The sequence below is a fragment of the Pezoporus occidentalis genome, unplaced genomic scaffold, assembly GCF_034315485.1.
Source record: "Pezoporus occidentalis ecotype Australia unplaced genomic scaffold, CSIRO_AGI_Poc_V1 ctg62, whole genome shotgun sequence".
Lineage (NCBI taxonomy): Eukaryota > Metazoa > Chordata > Aves > Psittaciformes > Psittacidae > Pezoporus > Pezoporus occidentalis.
The window spans coordinates 2,487,319-2,512,677 of record NW_026915966.1 but is presented as its reverse complement, the minus strand read 5'-3'; the positions used below and the strand labels follow the sequence as shown (position 1 = coordinate 2,512,677).

General features: G+C 54.5%; 1 protein-coding gene across 6 annotated transcripts in view; it reads right to left on the bottom strand.

Moving 5' to 3' along the window:
• The window catches only part of SEPTIN9 (septin 9), a 133,080-nt gene that overhangs the window by 19,359 nt on the left and 88,362 nt on the right, over positions 1 to 25,359 (bottom strand). The window contains exon 1 of one of the 6 annotated variants that reach the window (XM_062639762.1): positions 16,502 to 16,574. The exons of 4 other annotated variants lie outside the window; for them this stretch is intronic. In XM_062639762.1, coding sequence (XP_062495746.1) covers positions 16,502 to 16,508 — 7 coding nt within the window. In that variant the 5' untranslated portion in view covers positions 16,509 to 16,574. Of the gene's footprint in view, positions 1 to 6,649; positions 6,740 to 16,501; positions 16,575 to 25,359 lie in introns of those variants that run through there. One more of the 6 variants, XM_062639761.1, reaches the window with a different exon arrangement.

Genomic DNA, 25,359 nt, shown 5'->3' with positions numbered 1-25,359 from the left:
GAATAAAGCATGTGCAGACACTCAGGGCACCAGGGGGCTAAGAGGGAGGAGGCAAATGGGATCTTCCTTCACCTGTAACTATACTGAATTTGGGTTTCCCCTTCTTAACTTACTGGATTCACCTTGATCCCTGCCCACATCGCCAAGCCACTGCAAAGGGATGCTGCTGTGAGAGCAGTAGGCACACCAGGGAGCAGCAGATCTGCCACCAAGGAGTGGAACCCAGCACAGAGAAAGTCCTTGGCCTGAGGCTGGAGTTTACTTAAGTGAGTGATGAAGGCTTTTAGCAACAGAGCCCTGTGCCCAGGCCCTGCAGTTAAAGCCTTGCAGACCTACACAGCCTGCCTGCTCCCCTACCACTGTAATTACAGCACTATGCAGACTGCTGCTGGGAATGCCTCGCGGCCACGTTTCAGGGAACAGGGTGGCTTTGAGGACACAGAAAAGTCCTCAGCATCCACGGACATGTGCCCTCCTCCAGCTCCAGCTGACACAGCACAGAGCCTGCTGGCTCCAGCTTGCTGAAAACCCCAACCCAACACGTCTGCATCAGGACGGGTCGTGCCAGACAACCCCCCCACAGCCACAAAGCTTTTGTGATCTTGCGCTAATTCTGCCAATATCTGCCTGAAGAAACCAAACCCTTCAGCTTCCTGCAGAGACAGGGCCATCGGCAGCCCTGCAAGACAGCTCCAGGTCAGCAAAGCGCTTCAGAAGCAGATATACACCCACAGCTTCCTAACAGAATTCAGGGAACCATCCACTCCCTGAAGCACCAGGAGCATCTGACACCAGGAAGGACAAACTGGCCCTGATGCACTACTGGGAGATTCAGTCTGCTCCCACTCAGCCCCAGCTCCTTCATGTTGCCATAGTGGATATAGCAAATATCATGAAGGCAGAACATGGGTAAGGTCAGCCAGGTCCTTGCAAGCAGCAGTGCAGAGCAAGCTGCTCTGGTGCAGGCATGGAGAGGGAGAGTCCCTGCAATCATCCGCCTGAGCAAGCATTTTATCCTTGTTAAGCTCTTTGCAATGCATATTTATGATGATGCTGATGATGTAGATTTGAATTAGATATCAGGAAGAAGCTCTTCCCTGTGAGGGTGCTGAGGCACTGGCACAGGGTGCCCAGAGAAGCTGTGGCTGCCCCATCCCTGGCAGTGTTCAAGGGCAGGTTGGACAGGGCTTGGAGCAACCAGTTCTAGTGGAAGGCGTCCCTGCCTGTGACAGGGGTTGGAGCTGGATGAGCTTTAAGGTCCCTTCCAACCCAAACCATTCCATGATCATTTGGAAAGGACTTACTGCAAAGTCTTCATCCTCATTCCTTCAAAGAGCAACAGGGCTCTCAGCTCAGTTTCTCAACCCCACTGTTATTTCTGGCCTTTGATGAAGTGCTGCCTGGTTTTCTCTCCCACCCTCCAAAGGGCTTTGTAGGAGCATGGCTGGTCCAAAGGGGCTCCTCCAAACACAAGCCCACCATCCCTTCTCCGGTGATGGCAGGAGCAGCATCAGACTGAGCCTGCTGCGGTCTGCAAGGCGGAAGCGCTGGTTTCCTGCTAGCACAGCGCGCTCTAACATAGGCCAAGCAGAAAAAAGTATAGCAAAAAGAATGAAAGCAAACCCAAAACTGATCCCAAGGACTGCTGGGTCACTTTGAGCACTTTTTTCCACCAACACTCAATCCCAGGCTGTGCAGACCAGTGTACTCACAGAGCTGCCAGAGAGCAACCACACATGGTAGCAACATGCTCCTCTGGGGGAACACATGGATTCAGGCTATTGCACAGCTGGAAACGCGCTGCCACACTGCCCCTTGCAAAGCTGATCAACGTGGCGCACCTGAGGCCTCAAGGCAGATCCAAATGAGCCCTGTTCCAAGATGGCAAGGCCAAAAGGGGAGAAAACCCACCCTAGATACCACTAGGAAAAAAAACAAACCCAACTAAATCACACGGAAAATATGCTGCCACCAGCAGCAGGGCTGGGTTATGCAATGGCTTCAACTCCTCCATGCATGCATGGGAGAGAACCTGAAGCATTCTGGTCCTGCTGGATGGGACAGCAGCCTGGGAAATCGGTGCAGATAAGGTCCAGCAGCATGCACTGAGAAACAAAGAAATGAAACAAACAGAGCAGAAAGTCATCCTCTGCATGTGATAAAGGCCAGGAGCATCTCCAGCACCTCCTGGCTGCTGCTCATCTATCAAGCTCTGCTAAGGAGCAGCAGGCAAAGAGGTGACCCCCTCCCTGGGCAGGGGGATGTGCAGGCAAACCTGTGCCCAGCACAGGGAGCAGAAGCTGCCTCACCACATTGCTTTCAGTGTGAGAAGGAGGCCTCCGGACTCCCTGGGCCCCAGCAAGACAAAAGGCACAGGAAGCACGAGGTGATGGCAGGCAGCAGCTTGTCACCTGGTTTGCCACCTGCAGAGCACACAGGCTCGCTGCCGCCCGGGATGCTCCTCAGCAGCACAGCGCACGGGCACCACAGCAGAGGCAGGATGCGGCCAAGACACAGGACCACACCATAGCATAGGCGGGCGGGGATGCTGTGCTGGGTGGCTGGGAGTGCTCCCAGCAGACACTTGTCTGGGACAAAAAGATCCTAGAAATAAACTGGATCAGCAGCAGTGGCTGTCCAGGGCACACCATGGCCAGATCCTGTACTGGTTTGACCCATTGTGCTCTTTGTGGGGATAGTGCCAAACCTGCAGCATTCCCGGTGCCAGCATCGCTGAGCTGACCTTTCCAGAGCAGTGCAAGGAGGGATGGATTGATAAACACCCTATACTGTCAGAAATCCCTCGCTGCCACCAGGTCCCTAATGAGAGCAGGCTCAGACCCCATGCACCATTGCTCCACTGCTTGCTTTGCTGATGGGGGCTGAGCCTGCAGCTCCCTCCTGCTCACATGTTCCTGGATAAACATGAAGCACGGGGGAACACGTGCTTGTGCCATATTTAGACCTCCCCTGCCAGGGAAACCCTCTCCACATGTGCACAGATGTTGAGACTGTCAGGGCAATGCTGCACAGAGCGGCACCAGGCCCACAGCTCCAGCCCGGGCACCAGCCTGACTCAGGACAGCTGCTCCAAAGCTGACTTTGCCAAAGGCTCGGAGCTGCTGCACTGTAATTGATGTGTGTCAGGCATGAGCCAAACCCAGCATCTGCAAAGCAGCTGACGAAAGGCACCCCGCAAGGAGGAGAGCCCCAGGAGCCCCCCCAGGAGCCCCCTGCTTCTCCAGCCAGCTGGATGCTGTGCACGGGATGGGATTTGTGGAATGCTGCACTGATGCCACTGATGCAACACCCCAGGTCAGCTGCGGGCACGGGATGCAAAACCAGGCCTTGGGCTCACCCGGAATGCCTGGCAGTCCTCATCGAGGATTTGGGAAAGGGTTTGGTAGGAGAATAGTGTTTCCACTGCAGATACATGAAGGTTAAATAATCCTTGGAGAGGCTGGACTGGGAACATCTCACATACCCCAGCTCTTGGCTAGACCCAGCATCTCCATGCTCTGCTCCAGCAATGCGCAGGGAGTGGGATGCTGGTGATCCAGAAAGGCAGAGCTGACCCTGCACTGGTCATGGACCTGGTTCTCAGCAGCTCCATAAAGCCACCAAGAGAGGCCAGGAAGTGCACCTCTGCATGGCCCCAGCACCAGACTCAAGCCATTCACACACTGTACATGCAGCTGACAGAGAAATGCTAAAGCTTGCTGAGCAAACTGAAGCAACATCCCTGGATGCAGCGAGCGCCAAGCATTTGCCACCTTTTGGTGATTCTGCAGCCGGTTCTGCAGAGCGACAAGCACCCAGGACACTGCAGTGGGATAACTCCCCTTCCCTCCACACAACAGAGACTGGGAGCACTAAGGGCTTCCAGGTTTGCCGGATGGGTTCATGTGAACACAAAGAGAAGATTCACAGCAGCTAGCAGTGGTATATCAGGGTGTGAGAATGTAACAGCTTCCCAGGCAGCTGAGCATCCACAAGGGATACTCAGCTTTCCAGGGAGCAGCGTGCACCAAGTAACCTGTCAATTTTTGGAAGCAGCAGTCTTACAAAACTGCGGCTGTAGGGTGTAACAGAGATATTTTTGGAACCAAAGGGTGAATTTATAGCTCCCAGTTAACGACAGCCAGCCACTGGGACTGCACAACTCTCCCCTTTGCACACCAGGCTAGTGACCACAAGCTACGGAAATGGATCCAACCCATGGAGGAGGTGGCAGAGCCACAGCTTTCTCTTTCAAGGGGACAGGAGGAGTCAGGAGGAAAGAGGCAGCAAAGCCAGGGCTGGATGCAAACCCAGGCACTGCTGCCCAGTTGGAGCCACTGCGGGATTCCCCAGCACTGCATGCAGCAGATCCACGCTGGTTCCAGAGGGATGTGTGGGTACCAGGGAATGTGAGACACAGCTTGGGCTGAAACTGCACCTCAGAGGAGGGCTCAGCCTGGCATGCAGAGCCACCACCACAGACCCTGCAGCACCAAACTGTAACTTAGGGACGTTTCTATTGTTCAGTTGCAATTTATCTGCACTGCCTGGCACAGCCAGGCCAAAGCTGGAGCCTGTCCCTCGCATCCCTGGGTATGAGGCTATGGTCTCAGGCTGGCCACCAGCCCAGGCCCACCTACCAACCAGTTACATTTCCTTCTCAGCTTGTATCTCCGCACAGGTGCCAACAAACATGACCCAGAAATAGTGGAGGATGCTTAACTACACTTAGACCAAATCAACCCAAGCGCTGTCAGAGAGGTGGCCAGGTGCCTCCTGAGCATGCAAGATGCTCCAGGTTTGAAGCCTTCTACTCACACAACAGGGGGATAAATCCATTTTGAGAGATCAGAAAGGAAGCAGCGATTCCTGCTCTGGAGCAAGCACTTCAGTAGGTGACCAGACAGGGCTATAGCACTGAGCCATGGGCACAAGCCACGGACACACACAGCACGTTGAACCATCCCAGCTCGCTCCCACATGTGCTTCTGTCCCCTCCCCACTCCGGAAGCAGTCCTCCACAGCTCACCCCTCCAGCTCACCCCTCACTAGCTCTTTCATTTACAAGAGATGGATGCTCCAGGGCTCCCCACCGCTGCTTCCCTTCCGGCTTAACCCTCCAGCTGCCACAAGGTCCTGTGGCGGATGTTTCTAGGCTGGGATGCAGCGAGCTCATCCCAGAGGTCAAACCGTGGTGCCAGCTCTGCCCGGATGCAACTTCAAATGCTCACAAAGTGCCACCTAGGAGCTCAGGCACAAGCCCTTGTGCTGCCTTGGGGCACCCCAGATATGATGCAAGGCCTGTACCCCCCATAACACCATACCCCACTCAGACACGTGCCAGCCCTTGCAGCACAGCCGGCAACTGCACATCCTCATTTCTTCAACCACGTGAGGCAGCAGCCCCAAACCACCTACCGAGACCTGCAAGGAGTTGTTACGCTCTTCTCTTGTTTTCCCAGAGAAATGCAAAAGGAAGGAGATGATCATAAATAACTCCAAGTCTTGTCTGCTCCAGTCTTGCAAACTGAGCCTCGGGCATGTGGAGGGCTCTGACCACTCAGCCCCAAGCAGCTCCATGAGCAGCTTCCCTGGAGGTGGAGTGATAGCTGCCCCCAAGGCCAGCCCTGCCTCGCTGGGCATGACCCCCCCACCAGGGAACTCTCCTGCACACCAAGACCAGCAAAAATTACATCAACCAGCCCCATGCAGCCTCTGCTCCCTACAGACATGCTCGGGGTGCCCAAGGACCCCCACAGAGCTGACTCCCTGGTGGGTCTGGGGAGAGGACCCAAGCCGTGTCCATGCTGAGCGATGGTGCTCACAGGAGGGATGTGGAGGACCCTTCCCAGCCCCTGGGTGTGAGCAAGCACCTCTCGCCCACCACTGCTGCTCCGCAGAGCTCTCAATGTTGAAAACAAAGAAGCCGGCCGCGCTCCACAGCCTCAGCTCGCCCAAAGAGCGCTGCAGGAGGAATCTGTCCGGCCCCGGGCACCTCCAAACCCGGCTGAGCTCCCACGCTGACTTCTGCAGCTCCAGCAGAGGGAAAAGCAGCACCCCGAGGTGCGGGAGTAACCCGTGCTCCGCGGGGGGGTTATACCCGCGGGCTTAGTTTAGCTTGTAATGATTTTCTTTTGCTTGGGGTTTTGCTGCTGGGTTTTCCCCCTTTTTTTGGTGTTCTGGGTTTTTAGGGGTAAGGTTTTTGTTTCTTTCGTCTTGGGTGTTTTTTCACGAAGGGCAGCTCTGTCCCAGACGCCCCGAGAGCCCCGTTTATGGGGGGCAGCAGCGCGGGCAGGGCCGCCGGGACCCCGCAGGAGGTTCCCCCCCTCCCCGGACAGAGCCGCTATTCATCCCCGGACAATGCCGGCATCGCGGCCAGGCCTCCCCGAACAACGGCCCCTCTTGGGGGGATGCGATGCGATGCGCAGGGGCGAGGGGCCGGGCGGGAGGTGCGGGATGAGCTCCCCCGGCTCCCCCCCCCACCCACTCCGCACTCGGGTGTCCGGGGCCCCGCGTGGGAATCGGCTGGACCCCCCCCCCCCCCCGCGCTCTCAGGCCCTTCCCCTGATTAATTCACCCCCCAAAACCACTTCCCCCCCTCCATGAGCCCCCTCTCAGCTCCCCCCCACCCCCGGCACCGGCGACTCACCCGCGGCGGCGGCGGCTCCGGCAGCCGGCGGCTCCCCGCCTCCTCCCGCGCTGCCCTCCGCCTCCTCCCCCATCGCCCTTCCTCCTCCTCCTCCTCCTCCTCCTCCCCCATCACGCTGCCTCCTCCCCCTCCAGCCCTGCCCGGGGGGATGGAGCCTCTTCCCGGGAAGTTTGCTTCACCCCAAGGCGGTTTCCAGCTCCCGGGGGCCCATAGAAGAACAAAGGCGGGAGGGTTTGGGGAAACCCGCTGGGGACTTCCATCGGGAAAAGCGAGGCTGGGACCAAGTCTGTCCCATGCCGAGCAGCCCAAGGGGCAAGAGCAGGTCCCCAGCGCTGAGCACAGCCCTGCTGGCACTCGGTGCTCCGGGATGAAACTCGCCTTTTGCTGCCCAGTGTCCTGGAACTCCGGCAGCAGGGATCGACACCAGGCGCCGGTGGGTGTTAACGCCGCTGACCTTGGGCTCCCTTTGCTCCGCAGCTGTTTGAAGACCCCTGGGCCACATCTGGAGACAGCAGCCTACACACGCCAGCCTCGCTGCTCCTTAAAATCATGACCGTTAAGCTGAATGAAGATATTATCTGTCTCCACAAGCTCTTCCTGCCTTGTATCTTGATTACCAGAGCCTCACCACCACCACATCTCCCACCAGTGGAAAGGGCAGCAGCGAGGTGCATAGGGCAGGGAGCTGATTGCACCTCCTGGCCCTGCTCCCATCACCAGTGTGTGAGGTGCTGGCCTGACCTGGTGGGCGTTGAAGCCCCCCCGGTTCCATACAGCAGGGCCAGGAACAGAAGGGGCTCTCTCTCCCTTCACTGCCACCCTGCAAAGCCAGCCTGGCTCTTTGGGACCCCTGGTTCTGGTGTGTCACTTTGACCTACCCTGTGATCTTGGGAGGATTTTTCCCCCAGCTCCCTGCAGTTCTCAGACCTGCTTTCCCAGACAAAGGCCTACAGGCAACAAAAGGGCTAAGCCAGATTTGCACATTTGCAGTCCTCGATACCCAGAAGACTCAATTTCCCATGCACAGCCCCTAAGTCAGGGGCTGGTACTTGTCCATCCCCTTTGACCTGTTATCAGCATCACTGACCATTGTCAAACTACTTCTCCAGACTCAAACCCTGCTGCCCAGCCAACAGCATCACACCCTGCCCTGTTTGTAACTCGTGTCTCTCTCGTGGTTGTCACCTCCCTTCCCCCTTTCCAACCACCAGCAGCAACAGCTCTGAGAAACCTCCACCCCAGCACCCAGGCAGGAAACCCAACCTCAATCTGCTTACGCTGCAGCTGTATGTAGCCTTCTGCTGGATTACACCACTTTTTATGATTTAATAAAGCTTTAAACTTTAACCCCTATCAGTGGGCATTAGTGTTTTAATCTCCTTAATCTCCAGGAAAATCCAATGCTAGATGCCAAACTGGGCTTGCCCGAGGAGCAGCTGGGTCTGTTTGCAAGTCCCTCCAGCCTTGCATTAGCTGGAGAAAGGCAGGAGCAGAGGGGGAAGGCAGCTCAGCAAAGCTCTGCTGTGCTCACTCAGATGCTGTGCTTCCTCGGGGCATCTCAGGTGCACGTGGGCTTTGCAGATGTGATTCACTCTTCACATCCCTGCCCTCACATTAACCACATCTGTAGTGCTGTGCAGGTGTTAAGCATCCAGCATGGGGTTCACATGCCCATGCCAAGGCCTGTGTGAACCCAGGATGCTCAGCCACATGAACTAGCTCCTCTGTGGTACTTTTTCCCATTGAAACCATGTGATGTTGGTCTTACCTGGGGGGGGGGGGGGGGAACAAAACCAACCAACTATAGGAAAGTTCCCCTTGGTCACTGAAGCTCTGCAGGAGGAGCAGGACAGAGCTCACACTGTACAAGTTGTTTTTCAGATTAATCCATAGAAAATATTTTGTTTCAACTCATAGAATCATAGAATAGTTAGGGTTGGAAAGGACCTTAAGATCATCTAGTTCCAAGCCCCCTGCCATGGGCAGACATATCTCATCCTTCTCAGAAACAACCCAAGACAGGGGAGCAAGCAGCTCAGGACAAGAAAATGCCATCCTTGGCCTCAAAGCAAATAAATACGTTAGGCTTTGGTAACTGTGCTGTCCTTATGAAGGCTCCTGGGTGGCTTTGGGGCTGTTTGTGTAGAGGAGGCACTCACAGAGTGACAAGGAGCCACTTCAGAGATTTGTTACTCCAGGAGCATCTCTATTCCTGCATGGGGAGCAGGGCCCTGCCATACTTGTTCTCCCACTGCTTGCTCCTGGCTGCAAGAGCTCACTCTGCAAACAGGCAGGACCTACCAGAGGAGGGAAGCAGCCTTACCCCTATGGTGCAGATGAACAGGAGAAGGATAAAGTTACTCTCCCAGGGTCATGCAGAAAACTTACAACAGAGCCAAGAGCTGGATCCACATCCCCTACTCAGAGCTTTAAAATCCCAAAGTCATTTTTCTTCTCTTGATAATCAGAGTTTTAGAGCAATTCCAGCAAGGCCCTCTTGCTGTTGCAATTCTACTAAAGGTTTTGAACTAACTACAGATCCAGCTCTTAATCTTGCAACTAATCCAAAACAAGGAAGGTTCCTGCCTGCCTTATGCAGGTCCCCATGTCACAGCCACACTGCGCAGGGTGCTATTGCAGGGCTGGTAGGGCTCATTGGAGAAGGTGCCAACAAAGAACCATATCCCAGGCTGGTTTGGGTTGGAAAGGACTTTAAAGCTCATCTGGTTCCAACCCCCTGCCACGGGCAGGGACACATTCCACTGGACCAGGTTGCTCCAAGCACTATTCAGCCTGGTCCTGAACATGTTTCACCCTGATCTGCCCCCCTCTAAGGACATCCTCAGGACCTCCTGTCACCTCCACAGGAATGCTGAAAGGACATTTCCAATTTGTACTGCACTGCAGCAGTCCCCAGTTATAAGTGCACCGTTAGGGCTTAGTAAATCATTTGATGGTTTGAGTAGCACAGCAGTGCTGACCACCTGCAAGTCCCCAGTGACTTCGATGGATAGCTGGAAATCCAGGCAGCTATATTTATAATCTCTGATCAATAGCAGAATGAAAAGCACATCCACAGACCTTGGTAAAGCATAAAGCTCAGTGGAAAGCAGCATGATTAAGAAAAGGTCATGGGCTTGCAGACCACAAGACCAAAATGTAATGTTTTACACACTGCAAGAGACACCATCACTTCCAGCAGGAGCAGAAAGCATCCCGTACCACCAGGAACATCTAAAATGAACCCCAACACTTCCCTAAGAGCCTGGCTGCAGGTCTGCAGGTGTTACTGCCTGGGAAGCACTCCGGCAGGCAGCTGCCATGGTCCCTTCCGGACACGCAGGATAACTCTCCAGAAGGTCTGTAATTGTAAGACCTACAAAACAGTATTTCCTCCCTTCTGTACTGGATTCCCATGTCTATAGCTGATGCTGTTACTTTCTTTCAAGCTACCTGGCTTTTGGCATTGAGATCTCTGCAGGTATCACATCAGTTCCTTCATAAAAGATGTTAGTTGGTGGCTTAAGTCTCCCTAGACAGAGACAGCAGTGGAGCAGCAGGTACCATGGGATGCAGGTGCTGCCAGGAGCATCTCAGGGCCCTGCAGGCTCCATCACACAGAGCAGGGACATCCTGAGGCAGCACAGGGAGCAACCATCATCAACCCCTCAGGGCCTTGGCCAGGAGCTGGCAACCAAACCTGCCAGCATCACTGAATCATGGTTGTTTCATTGAACCAATGTTACACATGGCACCAAGGAATGTTCCTGCTCCCACCACACTGAAAACCAAGGGCTTCTCCAGCCAGACACCTTCAGCCCACTCCCATTTTCCAGGAGGGAAGGAAGGAAGCAATAATTCCACATGCTGCCATCAGCCAGCACACACAGCTAGCACTGTGTCCTTGGCATTAGTCACCCCAGGGAGGCCATGCCTTCTTCCCAGCATCACATCCCACTCCCCAGGGAGGCCATGCCTTGCTTCCCAGCACCACATCCCACTCCCCAGGGAGGCCATGCCTTGCTTCCCAGCACCACATCCCGCTCCCCAGGGAGGCCATGCCTTGCTTCCCGGTGTCACATCCCAGCAGTGCCCCTGCAGCAGCCTCCCTTCCTCGGCAACATTTCTTCTGCAGAGGAGCTGCAGCGTCTGCTCACTTGAGCAAGGAAGGCAGGAGGCTCCTCACCATGCCTGAGCAATCCATCATTTTCCAGAAGGGAATGGGCTTTGCTACAAAACCACTCTGGGGTCACAAATATTTGGAGAAAGCAAGCAAAATACATTCCTTCAAGCATCCTTCCCCCTTCCAGGGGGTATCATTTTTGCTACTGACATGACAGTTCAGACAGACACAAAGCACACTCAGCAGCTTCCAGGCAACTCTCCCCACTGCAGGTCTGAGCACAGGTTTGGCTCAGCAGGGACTGGTGACCAGAGCACTGCTGCTCGGGAGGGTCCAGGACAGCTCTGCAGATGGCACAGCTCAGCCCTGCAAGAGGAAATGCACTTTCCTGCCTTTCCTTTAGGAGCAATCCCCATCCCTTCTCTTCAAGGGTATGATCTGCTCCCCAGACACCCCCAGCCAGACTATCACAAAGGACAAATACCTCCCGAAAGGGTAAAGCAAAATCCTCTGTACACCACTAGACAAGCATCCCAGAGCCCAGCTCCACCAAACCCCAATATCCTGCCCTTTGGAGAAAAGGGGGACACGCAGATCTGTGGGTCCCACACAGCAAAGGGCACCTCACAGGGGTCCAGCATCCTCCACTGTTGCCTGTTTCTCATAGCACCTGCAGCATGGTCAAAGCGGACTCAGCAGCAGGGGTGGAGGATGAGTTTGGTGAAAAGAAATCACCTTTGCAAGGGGGAATGCTATAGAGTGGGAACTCAGTCTGCCTGGCTCACCCCACAGCTCAAGCAAACTCACTGTACTAGCTTGAGCTCTATTTTACCCCAAAGTGGGATCTCCTTTCTAGATGAGGAGATGCCCAGGCAATGGCAAGGAGATGCTGCAGCGCTGCCCAGGCAGTGACATCCCTTGGGGTCACAGCATCCACCTGGTACAAACCAAGCTCAAAGTGAGTGCTGGGGTGTCCTAAGGATCCCTGCAGACCTTCTGCACCCTCATCGCCAGCAGTGCTTCTGTGCAAGCTGCACATAAAGGGCCTTTATCCACCCTTTGTGTGCTGCTTCTTTTAAACCTATAAATTCTCTTTGGAGGTAAAGAAGAAAGAATTCAGGGCACCCTAACCTTGAAAAGAAGGAAAACTCCATTCAAGCTGCTGAGCTGCTGGGCTGTCTCCTGCAGCTTAATTAATAGCAACCCATCCCCAGCAAGCTGCTTGCAGGCCAGCTGTCCTCGCTGATGGAGGTGCTTTTCCACGAATAATAGTGCTTTGTGTTTTGATGGGAAAAGGTCAGGAGAAGGGGGGAGAGGAGGAGGACGGGGGAGAGGGAAACGCGTTGCTTTCCTGCAGCTCCCAGCACTGCGAGTCCTGCTCAGTCCCCATCTGCTCCTGGGTTAGATCTGGGAGATGGCTGCGCTTCTCCAACAGCCTTGGGGTGATCACGTCCTAACACTGGGCCAAGCAGAGGGGCACAGGGAGAATCCAGACCTGTGGTGTGCAAGCCCGCTGCTGCCAGAGGTCTGCAGAGCCCCTCCTGGTGCTGTTTGACATGGTCCAGGACCTCTTGTGGGGAAATCCCTCCTCTGCTCTTATCAGAGGCTGCCCTGATAACAGCACAGAATCCGTGCTGCAGGGAGCCAGCCCCAGCAGGGATGGTCCCTGTTGCCATTTGGCTTTTGCATAAATACATAAGCCATGCTTATTTACCTCACATGCTGAGAGCAATGGGGGTGAATCCAAGGTGATGCAGCAATGCGGCACAGCGGAGGAAAAAAGGTGAAATGGACCCAAGCCTCGGGTGTGTGGCATGAGATGCTGAGAGCCACCACTTCCCAAGGCGCAGCCATGCAGTCACCTTCATTTCTGCTCAGACACAGCAGATTTGAGCCAAGACCAAACCAAGCTGCCTCCTCAGGCCCTGGGCAAGGGAGCCAAGGGCTTCCTTGGAGCCGTCTGGGCGCTTTCTGCTCACCATGGCTCTGCTGCTGGCTGGGAATTGAGTCTTCTCCTGACAAAAGGATGCTCCTGCCTCCAGCACAGTGCCAGGGCCTGACTGGGCATCAGCACCCCAGGGAGCACAACTGCCATGCCAATTGCTCTCTGAGCAGCACACAAGCACCTCTCTGCTCTGGCCAGCTGGCCCAGGCTCTGTGTTCATTGTGGCTTTTGTCCCCTCCCATGTCCCTCTGTGCCATCCAGGCAGTCTGCGGCTACCCCAGCACCAAGAGGGCTCTGCTCCCAGTGCAGGACTGGGGCACATCTCCCTTTCCACCAGTTTATCTGGGGGAATAAAGGCAGATTAAAATGCCAAGGAAAGGCAGCATAAAGCAGCACTAGAGCAGGTCCTTTCTCACATACATGTCACCATGGTCCCCTACCCAGGCATCACAGCTTTGCCACTCAGCCCCCCAGCTGCACATGAGGAGGACACAGTCCAAGTGTCCCTGCTTCCACCCACAGCAGCCCTGGGAAAAGGTCCCCGTTGCTTAGCAAAGGGCCATTCATCATCAGGATTGTGTGGGATGAGAAAGGGTTAACCCACTGCAGCTGGGCCAGAAATACAGTGCAGGACAAAGAGAGACTTCATGTTACCCGCATCCACCCAGCGCAGAAAAAGGGGCCTTAATCCAATTCCCAAAGAAAATTTGTCTTTTAAAGCCCCATTTGACCAGGCCCGCCAGCAGGTTTTGCATCTGTAGCAAGAGTTATCCTGGGTTTGGTGGCCCTAAAGCACCCCCATAGTGGCCAGACCTTGGCACTAGTTCTCCTGGGATTCATCAGGGACAGGACAAAGGACCACTGCCAGATTCCCCACAGGTGATGCTCAGCTGCACGCACCATAGCAATCACTGATGGCAACGAGGACACATGGGGAGGGACCCATGAGCATCACAACACTGCCCAGTATCGTGGGGACCACATCTCGGGGTGATGAGGGTGAGCCAGCATGAGCCGGAGAGTTTTAGGGGTTGAATGGCAGAGCTGATTCTTTCCCACAAGGATGGGGAGCCCAGGGAACAAAGCCTTGGATGCTGCTGGGAAGCAGATGGTCTCACACCCACCGTGGATGAGGATGAACTGTCCCTGCCTTCATCTCCCAGCCAACACCCAGGCACACATCCCATTGTGCTGCGTCGCTCCCTGTGTTATAGTGCAGCCCTGGCAGCTACACCTCTGCAGCAAATGGGGTCTGCCACCACTCCTTCCCACCTCTCTGGCCCCACACCCTCCTGGTACCTTGAAATGCCGTGTGGGATTTTTGGACAGGGACTCCTAGGATGCCACTGAGCTGTATTTGCGAGATTGACCTTTTCTGTCCAGTGTGTGTTACTTCTCCACAAAGCACCTACCAAATTTCAGAGGTAACTGAAATAAAGTTATGTTCAGACATAAGGTCACAACCCCCAGGAGAGCTGTCCTCCCCTTTCCCAGCCCAGCCTTCCTCACATAGAGGAGCAAAGCTCAGACACGTTACTCAAGGATCAACATAGAAACTTATCATAGAATTATAGAATGGTTTGGGTTTGGAAGGGACCTTAAAGCTCCTCCAGCCCCAACCCCTGCCACGGGCAGGGACCCCTTCCACTAGAGCAGCTTGCTCCAAGCCCCTGTGTCCAACCTGGCCTTGGACACTGCCAGGGATGGGGCAGCCACAGCTTCTCTGGGCAGCCAGTGCAGCTTTGACAGGGCTGGATGTGGTGCCACAGCCATGCAGAACTCACAGCATTTAAAACCAAAGGCTATAAAAATTCCACTGTGCTCAGAGAGGGGAAGTCTGGATTCCCCATGGAGAGGTGTCCAGGAACTGCTGCTGCTGGGTTATGAGCCACCAAGCCACTAAACGCCACATCTACATACCTCGAGCTATGGCTAGCATATACTGGTGAGAACACATGTGCTTAATGGCTGTGATGTCAAACACATTCAGTACACCACAACCGAGCCACCCATGAGCCCCACAGCCACACAGGTTATTTTGCTCTCAACATGGAAAATCATGGACTGCAACTACATGGTCACAACTCCCAGGGCTATCACAGTCCTCCATGTGCTCCACACATCTTTTCTATCCTAACATGTCCTTATCTGTATTCAGGACACCCTTACAGTAGGGCTGCAAGCAAGGTACACACCCTGGATGGCTGCACTCCTGTTGGATGCTGTATCCTGCAGTCTGGAATCACACCCGGATGGGGCAGCGGTGCTCAGATGTTCACATATCATTGCAACCCTTGCTTTTTCGTTACAGGATGGTGCTTTAGCCATCAGTCATCTCAAAACCAAAGCTCAATCGTGCGATGCCTGCACATGCAAATCTCCCATCACCCTGCCCAGGCCCTCCTATCTCGCAGGGGTGTTCAGTCAGAGTAACCAACAGTCATCAGCACCAGGGAGCCAGGACCGCCAGCCAGAACATCTCTAATAGCAGTGTAAAATATCCCGTCTAAACCTCCCGTGGCACAGCTTGAGGCCGTTTCCTCTTGCCCTATCGCTTGTCACTTGGGAGAAGAGCCCGGCCCCACCTCGCCCCATCCTCCTGTCAGGCGGCTGCAGGGAGCGATCAGGTCCCCCCCGAGCCTTCTCTTCTCCACACTAAATAGAAAAACATAACGCATAGAGAAGGAACGGAACCGGAGTCCACCCGCACCCACAGAGCGCGGCGGGACCCGGCTGCCGGCCCCAGCCCCGTCCGGGCCCCCCGCACTCACCCGGCGACCGCGGCTCCAGCGCGGAGCCGGGTCCGGAGGCTGCGGGCGGAGGGAGGGGTTGGAGGCGGCTGGTTCAAAAGAGCCAATTAAAGAGGAAAGAAGCGGGAGATGCTCTTAAGGCGGGGGGAGGCGCCTGGGGGGCTGCCCCAAGCGTTGGGGACCCGCTGGGTCGCAAGCGGCCGGACCTCGCCCCACGGTGCGGGGCTGGGGGTCCCGGGGGCAAGAGCCCAAAGCCCGGACATCTCACTCAGATCGCCCCTGGCAGGCAGCTGCCTTCATCCCTCATCACCTGCCTTCATCCCTCATCACCTGCCTTCTTTTGGGGGATGCAGGGTGTCCCCAGGGCTCCGGGTGCCTCCAGCACACCCACAGCACATCCCCTCTGCATGCAGATGCATTACCTGGGCATAGGGTGTAGCTCAGGTCTGGGGTTGCTGCATGCGCAGGGTGAGCTCAGCTTTGGGGTTGCTGTGTGTGCACTGGGGCTGGGTGGGGGAGAGGAGGGCAGAACAGGAGGCTGCTTTTGGGGAGCACTTTCCACATGAGCACTGAGACCTTCAGAAAAGGGCCAGGGAGAGGAGAAATTCCCTGCTGCATCCTTGGCCCGGTGCCCCGCACCACACACCAGTGCTCACAGGGATGCTCAGGAGATGGGTTTTCCCCATTGCTCACCAGGACAAGGGGCCACCAAACACCAGGCAGTACCTTCCCCATCAGTTATCAGTTCACAACCAACTCCCAGAGCAGAAAACAAGGTGTCAGATCTCCTTTACATTAGCAGACATGCTCCCCACAATGCCACAGAAACGTGTTTTCCAGGGGAAGTAACACCAGAGCACCTCCACTGCAGCCAGCGAAGCTGATAGAGCCCCATGCTGCCAGGCAGGAGAGGCTGCAGGAGCCCCTCCCCAGAACCTGTACAGATGTAGACAAGCACAACCAACCCCCCCCCGGCTGGGACAGGGCTCCCAGACTCAGCATGGCCCTTCCACAGGCAGCACTCGCACCCTTACCTGGCATCCCCAGCAACCAGGGTCCCTTCTTGCTGCGGGAGCTGGGTGAGGGCAGCCTGCCTGCAATGGGGTCCAAGCTCACCCCAGGGATCTCCCATTGCCGGGGTCACATCGGGGTTGCTGCCACTCCTTTTCACGCCCAGGACCCAGCACTGTGACCCCCCCTCTCCCACTCCTTGCCTAAGACACAGCCCAGCACATCCCCATCCCAGGCGAGCCTGAGCGGGCAGCACTGCGGGCTCTGCCTCCTCCCGCAGCACAGGCCCTGACAAAGCATTCCCCTGCGTGGATGCCTGCATCATGCCCCTGGTATTTTCCCCCTTGCTGAGCCACGGCTCTTTTTTATCTCTGTTACCCTTCAACTTCCCTTGCACTCACTGCACAGCCAGGGCTCCAGCCTGCCCGCTCCACAACTCCCCTCTGGTCTGGCCATGGAGACCTCAGCACAACTTTTTGTTCCCCAAGGCTGGGGAGTGCTCAGACTTACTCAGCCAAGGACTATGAGGAGGACCACAGGTGCTGGCCGGTGCCTGCAAGAGGCAAGGATGCTTCAGCACCTACTTCAGGTGCCACCCCAGCAAGTGTCCCCCAACTTCTGCAAAGTTCTGCTCAATTCCCTTTGTAAAGGTCTCACAAAGCAAATCCCTGCTGGCTCCCTGCCTCCCGCACCACCAGACATGAAAAGCACTTGAGTTTCTCCCGTGGTAACGCGGGTAAAAGCTTCCAACATCAAAGGCATCACACAAGAGTTATCCGTCCCCCATCCCTCCCTCCCATGCAGCAGAGCTGGGGCTGCCTCTCTTGGAAGCAGGGCAGCCTCGGTGGTTAAGGAGCCAACAGCACTGCAGACAGAGCTTTGGTTATTTTCTGTGTCTTTTGGTTCTGTTGCTTGCTTTAAGAAACTCAGCCACAAACTGAGGAACTTGGGGCTCTCCTTTAGGGGCGATGTAAAGAGCATGGTGCTGATGGGGGTTTGCCCGCTGTGGTCACCCAAGGAAAAGAGGAGTAAAAACACTCCCTGTGCCAGTCCCCAACATTAAAGAAAGCCACGTCCTGGAGCTAAACCACAATAAAACAGGAGCACCCTCCCAGCAAGCAGATTCATGAGTATTTCTCAACAGCCTCTGCAACTCCTTCCCTCCATCTCCACAACAGAAACAACATCTCTACCCCTTTGCAGTTTGATATCTCCACAGCGAAGCAGGGCAAGGGAGGGGTGTTTACCTCCTTGGAAACATGGAGCAGCATTTACACCCAAAACTGCCTCAAAACACCAGGGGAGAGGGAGCAGTTGCAGACGCAGCAGGAAAAACCATGGATTCAGAAGATGAGCAGGACTAGAAAATAGCTTCAAACACCACAGGGATTTCAAAGAGTCATAGGACTACATGGGTTCTTGGCCCACTTAAAGGTGTTCTTCAGCCCTTCATCCCACACAGCAGTTGTTCCTGCCAGATCCTCGCCTGCCTGGTTCATTTTATTGCTGGAACATGGAACCAACCTTCATGTGCAGGGGGGAGGTGGGAAGGCTCTGCTGTTTAACCTTGGCCACGTTCATGCTGTGATTAATCTCACCCATGCACCCATAGCAGATGTTCTCAGGGCAGGCTGAAGCATATCCTAAATTGCACCAAGATGGAATTTTTGTGGCAATTTTCGGGGAGTGCTAAGAGGAGGCGCTAATGGAAGAGCAGAGACTTACTCAGATATGCAAACAAAGCCTGTGGGGTTGTGGCACCGGTCATAACCCTGGGCTGGTTGCAAAGCCATAGGCCTGCACTTCTTCCAGTCAACAGCTTGTCATTTTGGAAGCAATTACCAATTCCTGTTCTTCAGTGGGTCACAAACCTCTGACTTCCACACGTTCACAGCCAAAAAAAGACTTCAGCTTTGCCCCTGCCTCTTCTGCTCCCCTGGAGCTTCAGCTCCAGGAAGGAATTGCTGGTAGAAGAACAGCAAACCCTTACAAAAGGCTCAGCCTCTCCACACTGCTTCCCCAGGGGATCACTGTAATCCCACTCTAAAGCAACCAAGTGCCTTACTCTATCAGCAGCTCCTCCCCACCCCTATGGGGCTGCCGAATGGGAGGAGTGCCTCAGGGTCACCTACATGGGTGTCTATTTAATTAAAACCAAATCCTACCATGTCGGAGATGGGGTCATTCCAGCTTTGTGGAGGCCACACACTGCCCTGCCATACAGCTGACGTCAAACAGGATGACTTCTGGCTCACTGTGGGATGCCAGGTGATGGGATGCAGGTTCATGGCTTGTGGAACTCAGCGTGGTGACCTGGCCATCTCCTGTGTGGCACAACGCAATGCTTGCTCTAGGACATGGAGCACATCACTGTGCCAAGCTCTGGCAAAGTGTCCCTGCAGCTCTGGGAGCACAGAGGGGCTCAACCAACAAATAGCATCAGGAGGGAATTTGCTGGAGCATCTTCAACATGGTAGAACTCTGTGATGCCCAAAGGCCTCACCGTGGGATTTCAGAGACCTCTTTTCTTTGTGTGGTTTCTTCCTGGCTCCAGACTGATCCCACACGTGCTGATGGCCTCAGAAAATGAATTCACACAGTCCCAGGACTTGCTGGTTTTCTGTTTTCTTCTCTGCCTGGTTTGGGAGCTTGCAGCTGAAGTTTGGGACATCCTCAGGGCTCCCAAACCAGCTCATCCTCATACTTAACACCACAGAGGTGGCCAGGCCATGGCTCATGCACCACTTTGACAGCACTGGGTGCTGTTGGTTATGCAACTAGTGGCAATCCCTGGTGCTGGACTCATACCATAGGAGATGAACCAGAGAATAAAAAGAGGGTCCAGGGCACAAAAAAACAGCGCTAGCTGTGCCTTCTGCTGTAGGCATGAAAAGAAGCAACAAAAAGGAGCATTCCCCTTCCCTGAAACTCCATTGCTCCCTGCTTTTAGAGCCAGGCAGGCTCGCTGCTGGCAGGAGCATGCCTGTGTCCATGTGTCCGGGCAGGACCTGCAGTGCCTGCGGGCGTGAGAAATCCCACATCCCATGGGGCTGCCTTTGTGTTCCTACCGAAATGGTAAGGTCTGGCTGACACTTAAAGTTTGGTTTGGGGGTTCATTAGAGCAGGAAGGAAGGGTAACTGCTCTGCAGGCTTCCAGCTCTGCTATAAAGGACTTCACCCAAGCGAAGTCACTTTGTCTCTCCTCCAGCTTTTCCCACCACGGAATCGTGATGTGCATACGAAACCATTGCTGAATCGTGAATTTACACCCAGAAACCAGAAGTAAAAGATCTCTGTTACTTGCTTCTTTGAACAAAGGTTAAATCCAACCAAATACATAAGCTCTCGCGGACAGGACAAGTGTTTGGCAGCCAACAGGAAGGAACAGAAACGTGGGAATTCCTCCTACGACTTGGCAACGGGCTCTCCCCCCAGCACGGGAGCTCTCTGGGGTCTGCTCAGCCTCTGCCAAGCCAAGAAAGCCCCTCATTCAAGTGCTCAGTGATCTCACAGGCCATCCTGTAGCTTCAGGAGGAGTTTGGATGATGGGCTGGATGGATTCAAACTGCTTAATTGCTGGAGAGAGAAATAGGAAAGGTGGCGTGGCAGTCCTGGAGCTGAGATGTCCTAATCTTAATCTGCTGTTTGAAGAAACACTTCCTACTGAATACAGAAGTAACAGCAACATGAGGTTACTGCTAATTCCTCCAGCATTACCGCAACATCAAGACAGGCCCCAAGGCTCACTAAAGACTCATAATGCCACTTCCAGCCCCTTCCTCCCTCACCCCACCCCGCATGACAGGGCACATCTTGGGTTTTGATGCTCTGCCAGCACCATGTGATGGGGCAGTGCTAAGAAGAGCCAAGACACACATTCAAAAAGGAATTTAGGCACTTAACTCCAATTAGTCTGCAACTCTCCTCAAGAGATTTCAGTGTATATATATATATATATATATATATATATATATATATATATATGTACCAATATTTGAGATGTTTAGGAGCAGACCTGCACCATGATCACACCAACTGGGGAACGAAGCTCCCAGCACCCACACCCACGTCTCACCATCACTCTATGGTCATTATGTGTACACAGACCAAGACCACCAGTCTCCTGGATGCAAACCTGCAGGACACCAAATGTTCCCCTCCAGCCTTGTCTCCATTTCCCACAAGGACTGGAGAATGTGATTAGGAGATGCTCCAGACTTTAAGTCCCACTGGGTCACCATGAGTACACAAGGAGGGGAGGCAGCACCTGCTGACCCGCAGCAACATGCATCCCTGGCTCTGGTGTACCAGTGCCAGGCTCCCCATCAGCTTCTCAAACCCTCATCTCAACATGAGCACAAACTGGCCACCAAGCTGAACCCCATCACCTCATAAAAGCAGAAAGCCCCATAGCAACCCAAGCTCCACTCAGAGCCACCCTCCTCCCCAGGCAACGATCTGCAGATAATGCCGTGGCTTCGCTCTCTTAAAGGTCACATCCCCGCTTGTTTTGAGGTTTTCAGCTCTGCAGGATACAGCACTTGTTTCTGACACCCTCCTGTAGCCAAGAACAGAGAGAGCACTGAGCAGGGGCCCAGGTCCCCCCCATATCCCCACAGCACTGGCAGCACTCTTGGGGCACTGACCATCAGTCATGGTTTTGGTCCTAAAGGAAAAGCATCACTGAGGGCTCCAAGAACAGACCACCACATCCAGAGTTTGGGATCATTCAAGCAAGGGCAGTGATACAAACTGATATTTTTAGATGAAGAGCAATGGGGAAACCAGCTGTGCCTCCAACCCCACCGAGGGAAAGCCTTCTACCCAAGGAAAGCCATGTCCTGCCAGTGGACAACTCCAGCTCCTCCAACACCCATTATAAATCAGCATCATGCTAGGGGAGGGAATTTCAGGGAACAGCTTTGCTGGAGAGCAGGGCTGGGGGAAGCTCTTAACATAATGCTCCAGTGCTCTTTTATGACCATGGCAACTCATTTGCTGGAAAGACCTCCACCTAAATGATGCATAAAGCATCTTGGTTCCAGCTGGGATTAGACCAGGTATTGCTGTGTCTACCAGAAGAGTCAACCCCCCCAGCTCAGCACCCCTCCTTCACCCTGTGAGCAGGGACCAGCAGCCACATCCCATCACACTCTTCCTAGAGCTCCAGCACACAGATCCCAGGGATTCTGTAAAGCATCCTTAAAAGAACCACTTTAACAGCTCTCTGGGTTGCCAGGACCAGGAAACAGGCAAAACCTAAAGCACAAGAAACAGAAATGCACATTCAAAGCATAAGAAAATATCCGTCTCTTCTCTTTCCACCTCACAGGTTTTGTGTTTGAGGACCAAGTACCAACTTGTGACACCTTGGCCAGGCCAAGCTCTCTTGGTCTTTGCCCTTTTGAGGGCTGGGTGTTGTGTTTAGCCCTCAGGGGCCGCAGGCAGGGCCAGCACAGCCCCACTCTACCGGCTGCATGATGGATATGGGTATCCCTGCCCTCCCATCCCAACCCACCCTGCTGCAGACATGTGGGCAAGGCAGAATCACAGCGTTTCACAGAGACTTGCTAAAACTCACTCCTTCGGCCCTAAATTGCCCATTCATTTCAGATATCAAGCAGTCTGCATAAGCTTTGATCCCCCTTCAGACCTTTGTACAGGTCTGCCCTCTGCCCCACACAGAGCCTTTCAATCAGCTGTTTCCAAACCTCTTCCCAAACCTTCCTGTGCCTCTCCCACTGCTTCAGCCCTGGGGCTCTGCATCCCTCTGTGGGAGCCGTGGGAAGGAGGGCTCATCCTGTGCAGGGATGCTGTCACAGAGAAGGAAGGGCTGGGAGGGGGCCCCAGGGGTCAGCCAACAACAAGAAGAAAAATAAATCAAGCACACAGCAATTTACAGAGCAGCATTTGCTCCTTCCTATGGGCCCACACTTACACCACAGCTGCTCAGCAGAGGCTGAGGATGCTGAAATGCCTGAAGGGCTCCAGGACACTTCTGTGGAAGAATGCTTCCTTTTCCAGTTAATTCCCCCCTATCTGCCCTCCCCAAGGGCACCCAGAGGACCCAAGGATCCTGTGTGGGTATCTGCTTCACCAGCTCCATCCATGAGGTTTTGCTCCAGGACAGGGTGAGCAGGGCAGCAACGGGCTTCAACCCAGCTCCGTTTGGGACAGCAAATCCTCTTCATCCCTTCCCTGTTGTGTATGACCACACTGCTGGTCCCTGCACAGAGTTGCAGCCATGTAGGCAAATGGGGATGGTTCTGAGGCAAATAAATGTATTTATACCCCAAAACAGCCACAGCATCTGCCCTGCTGGTCCAGCAGCCCTAATGCAGCCCATCCCTCCACTCCTACCCCTATGGCCCTGCCTGCAGGAAGCAATGCCAGGACCAGGGCTGGATCACACACACACACCCCCCACACCCCCTCTGAGCTTAAACCAGCCTCAGCATGTTGTGCAAGAGCAGAGGGCACCGCTGAAGTGTTACTGGGCTGCAAACACAGCTTTCAGCCGGCTGTGACTACTTTGAAGATTGAAATCAGCCCCATCTTCCCCTCCCCCGGGGTTGCTGGCCAAAGATTTTTTCCGGGAAAAGCACCCCATGGAAAACCTGGGAAAACAAACAGGGTGTGCCTAGCCAAATCCCTGGCGCCAAGGGCTGTGCTGCTGGGGGTTTAGGGGGTTACGTGCCATGCTGAGCACCAGCAATCAGTGTTACCCCTCTCCCCAGGTACAGAGCTGCTTGCTGAGGACGGGACTTACCCCTTCTGATCCGTGCTCTGCAGAAAGGCCAAGGCTCCCATGTGAAGTGGCGCAGGGAAAGAAAGGGTCAAGGAGGAAAGCCAGGGAGGAGGATGTTCAGAGCTCTGCATAATGCTCCATTCATGGTAAGCCCGCCCAAGAGGGCACCCACATGCTCTGCTTCTGCTCCTAGGGCTGGAACAACACCTCCCAAAGTGACTCAGGTCCCAGCATGGGTGTGAGAGGTCTCATTTCCACTATGAGCAATTATATGCTTCCCAGTGACTGTTAGCAGGAAGCCAGAGTGAGCAAACTCAGACCAGCTCTGACCCATACCCTGCTTGCTCTGCCACTTTTCTACGCTGCAACTTCGGGCTCCCAGCCACACAGTGCAGGTATTTTTTAGCCAACTGGTAACATTTCAATTAAAACCATCTAAATCTCCATGCTCCAGCCAACAAAACTGGGGTTTGGAGATGCCTTCCATAACGGAGCAAAAATCCCCAGTGAGCTGAATTACATCTCAAGGTGCGACACCCATCAGAGAGCTCCAGCGAGGACCACCCTGATCCACAGAACCACTGCCCTGTCCCCTCCTTGCTGCCTGCACACAAAGCCTCTCGTTTCTCTTCTACCCTTGCGCATCTCTGCCCTTGGCCATCCGGCTGCTATTCCCTGCCTGGCCAGGTAGATGGTGCTCAGCCAGCACGAAGTGGGAAATCAGCTGTGCCGGAAGAATGAAGTTACCTCTGATGAAGCCAATGAAGTCGAAGTGGTTTCCGCTGACAGATGCAGAAGGTCCCGCTCCAGCCCCACACAAACGGGACCAACTCCAACCCTGAACATCTATTTCATACTGTTGCCTATCACCTCAGACTGGCAGGTGGCAGATAAGCAGGCTGCAAACATTGCAGCGAGCCCAGTGCTTTCCCAGCTCTCATTTTCTGCTGAAAACTCCCTCCACTGACATTTTGCCCCCACCTTTGACCAGCTCCCCACACACATTTCCCACAAAACCAAAACACAGCAAAGCCCCCAGTGGGGCAGGAAACAATTTGCCCATTTTTCCCCTACAAAGCCAAGGGGATGGGGCCGGGGGGCACTGTCAGGGCCCCTCATCCTGCAGGAAGCTGCCGGGCACAGGCAGCTGGAGGGGTCCAGGCTTTCCATCACATCACCCCAGGGTCGCTCTCCTCTGCCGTGCCGGATGTAGGATGTCTAATATTTCTCCCACTCTGTTTTAACACTCACACCATCTTGGGAGCAGGAAGCTTAAGCCATTTCCTGCAAGGCATTGCTCTGCCCTTCAAATACTTTCGGCCTGGATGCAAGCTGTTTTAACACCAAGCTGGCAGCTGGAAGTGCAAGATCAGAGGAGGGGTTTGCAGAGGGAAAACTCAGTTTGTGAAACCTCTCTCCAGTCCCTGCTGCCCCAGAGCAGTAAAATAAATATTGCCACAGACAATAAGAGAAGAATTAATCGTGCATGTGTAAAAATGAGAAGGAAAAGGATAAACTCAATGTTCTCTGGGTCCCCCCAAGGGACACGGCACTGCTCCCCAGCACAAAGCCACAGCCACATCCCCCTTGTCTCTGCAGTCCACAAGTTGAGGCTTTCCCAGCTTTGCTCTTGCAGAGGAGCCCAAATGTAGGCTTTGGTTTGCTCATTCTTCAAACAAGCATCTCACAGACTGCCTGTCCCACAAATGGGCTGAAATAACCCCAAAGAGACCCTTCCCACTCCTCCAAGTGGAAAACCCAAATGCTCATTCCCTGAAGCTCCGCAGAGCAGCTTTGGGCTGTGCCAAGGCAGAGCTGGAAATCCCACAGAGCCAGGTCAGTGGAGCTCAGTCCCATCCCAACACCCTCTCAGCCACATCCTTTCTTCCTCCACATGAGGTCCTGTGTGCAGAGGAAGGGTCCAGCCCTGTGCCGCATCCCCGAGAGCCCCTTTTCCAGAGAGGAGGACCCTGGCCATGCTTCAGGCCAACACAAGAAAAGAGAACAAATCCCCCAGGGTCCAAGGCAAACTCAGGCTGTGGGGAGATGCTGGATGACAGGAACCAAGGAGGGAGGGAGGCGGATGGCATCCTGGCTGCTTCACGTGTCACACATGAGCACTGGTTATCTCCT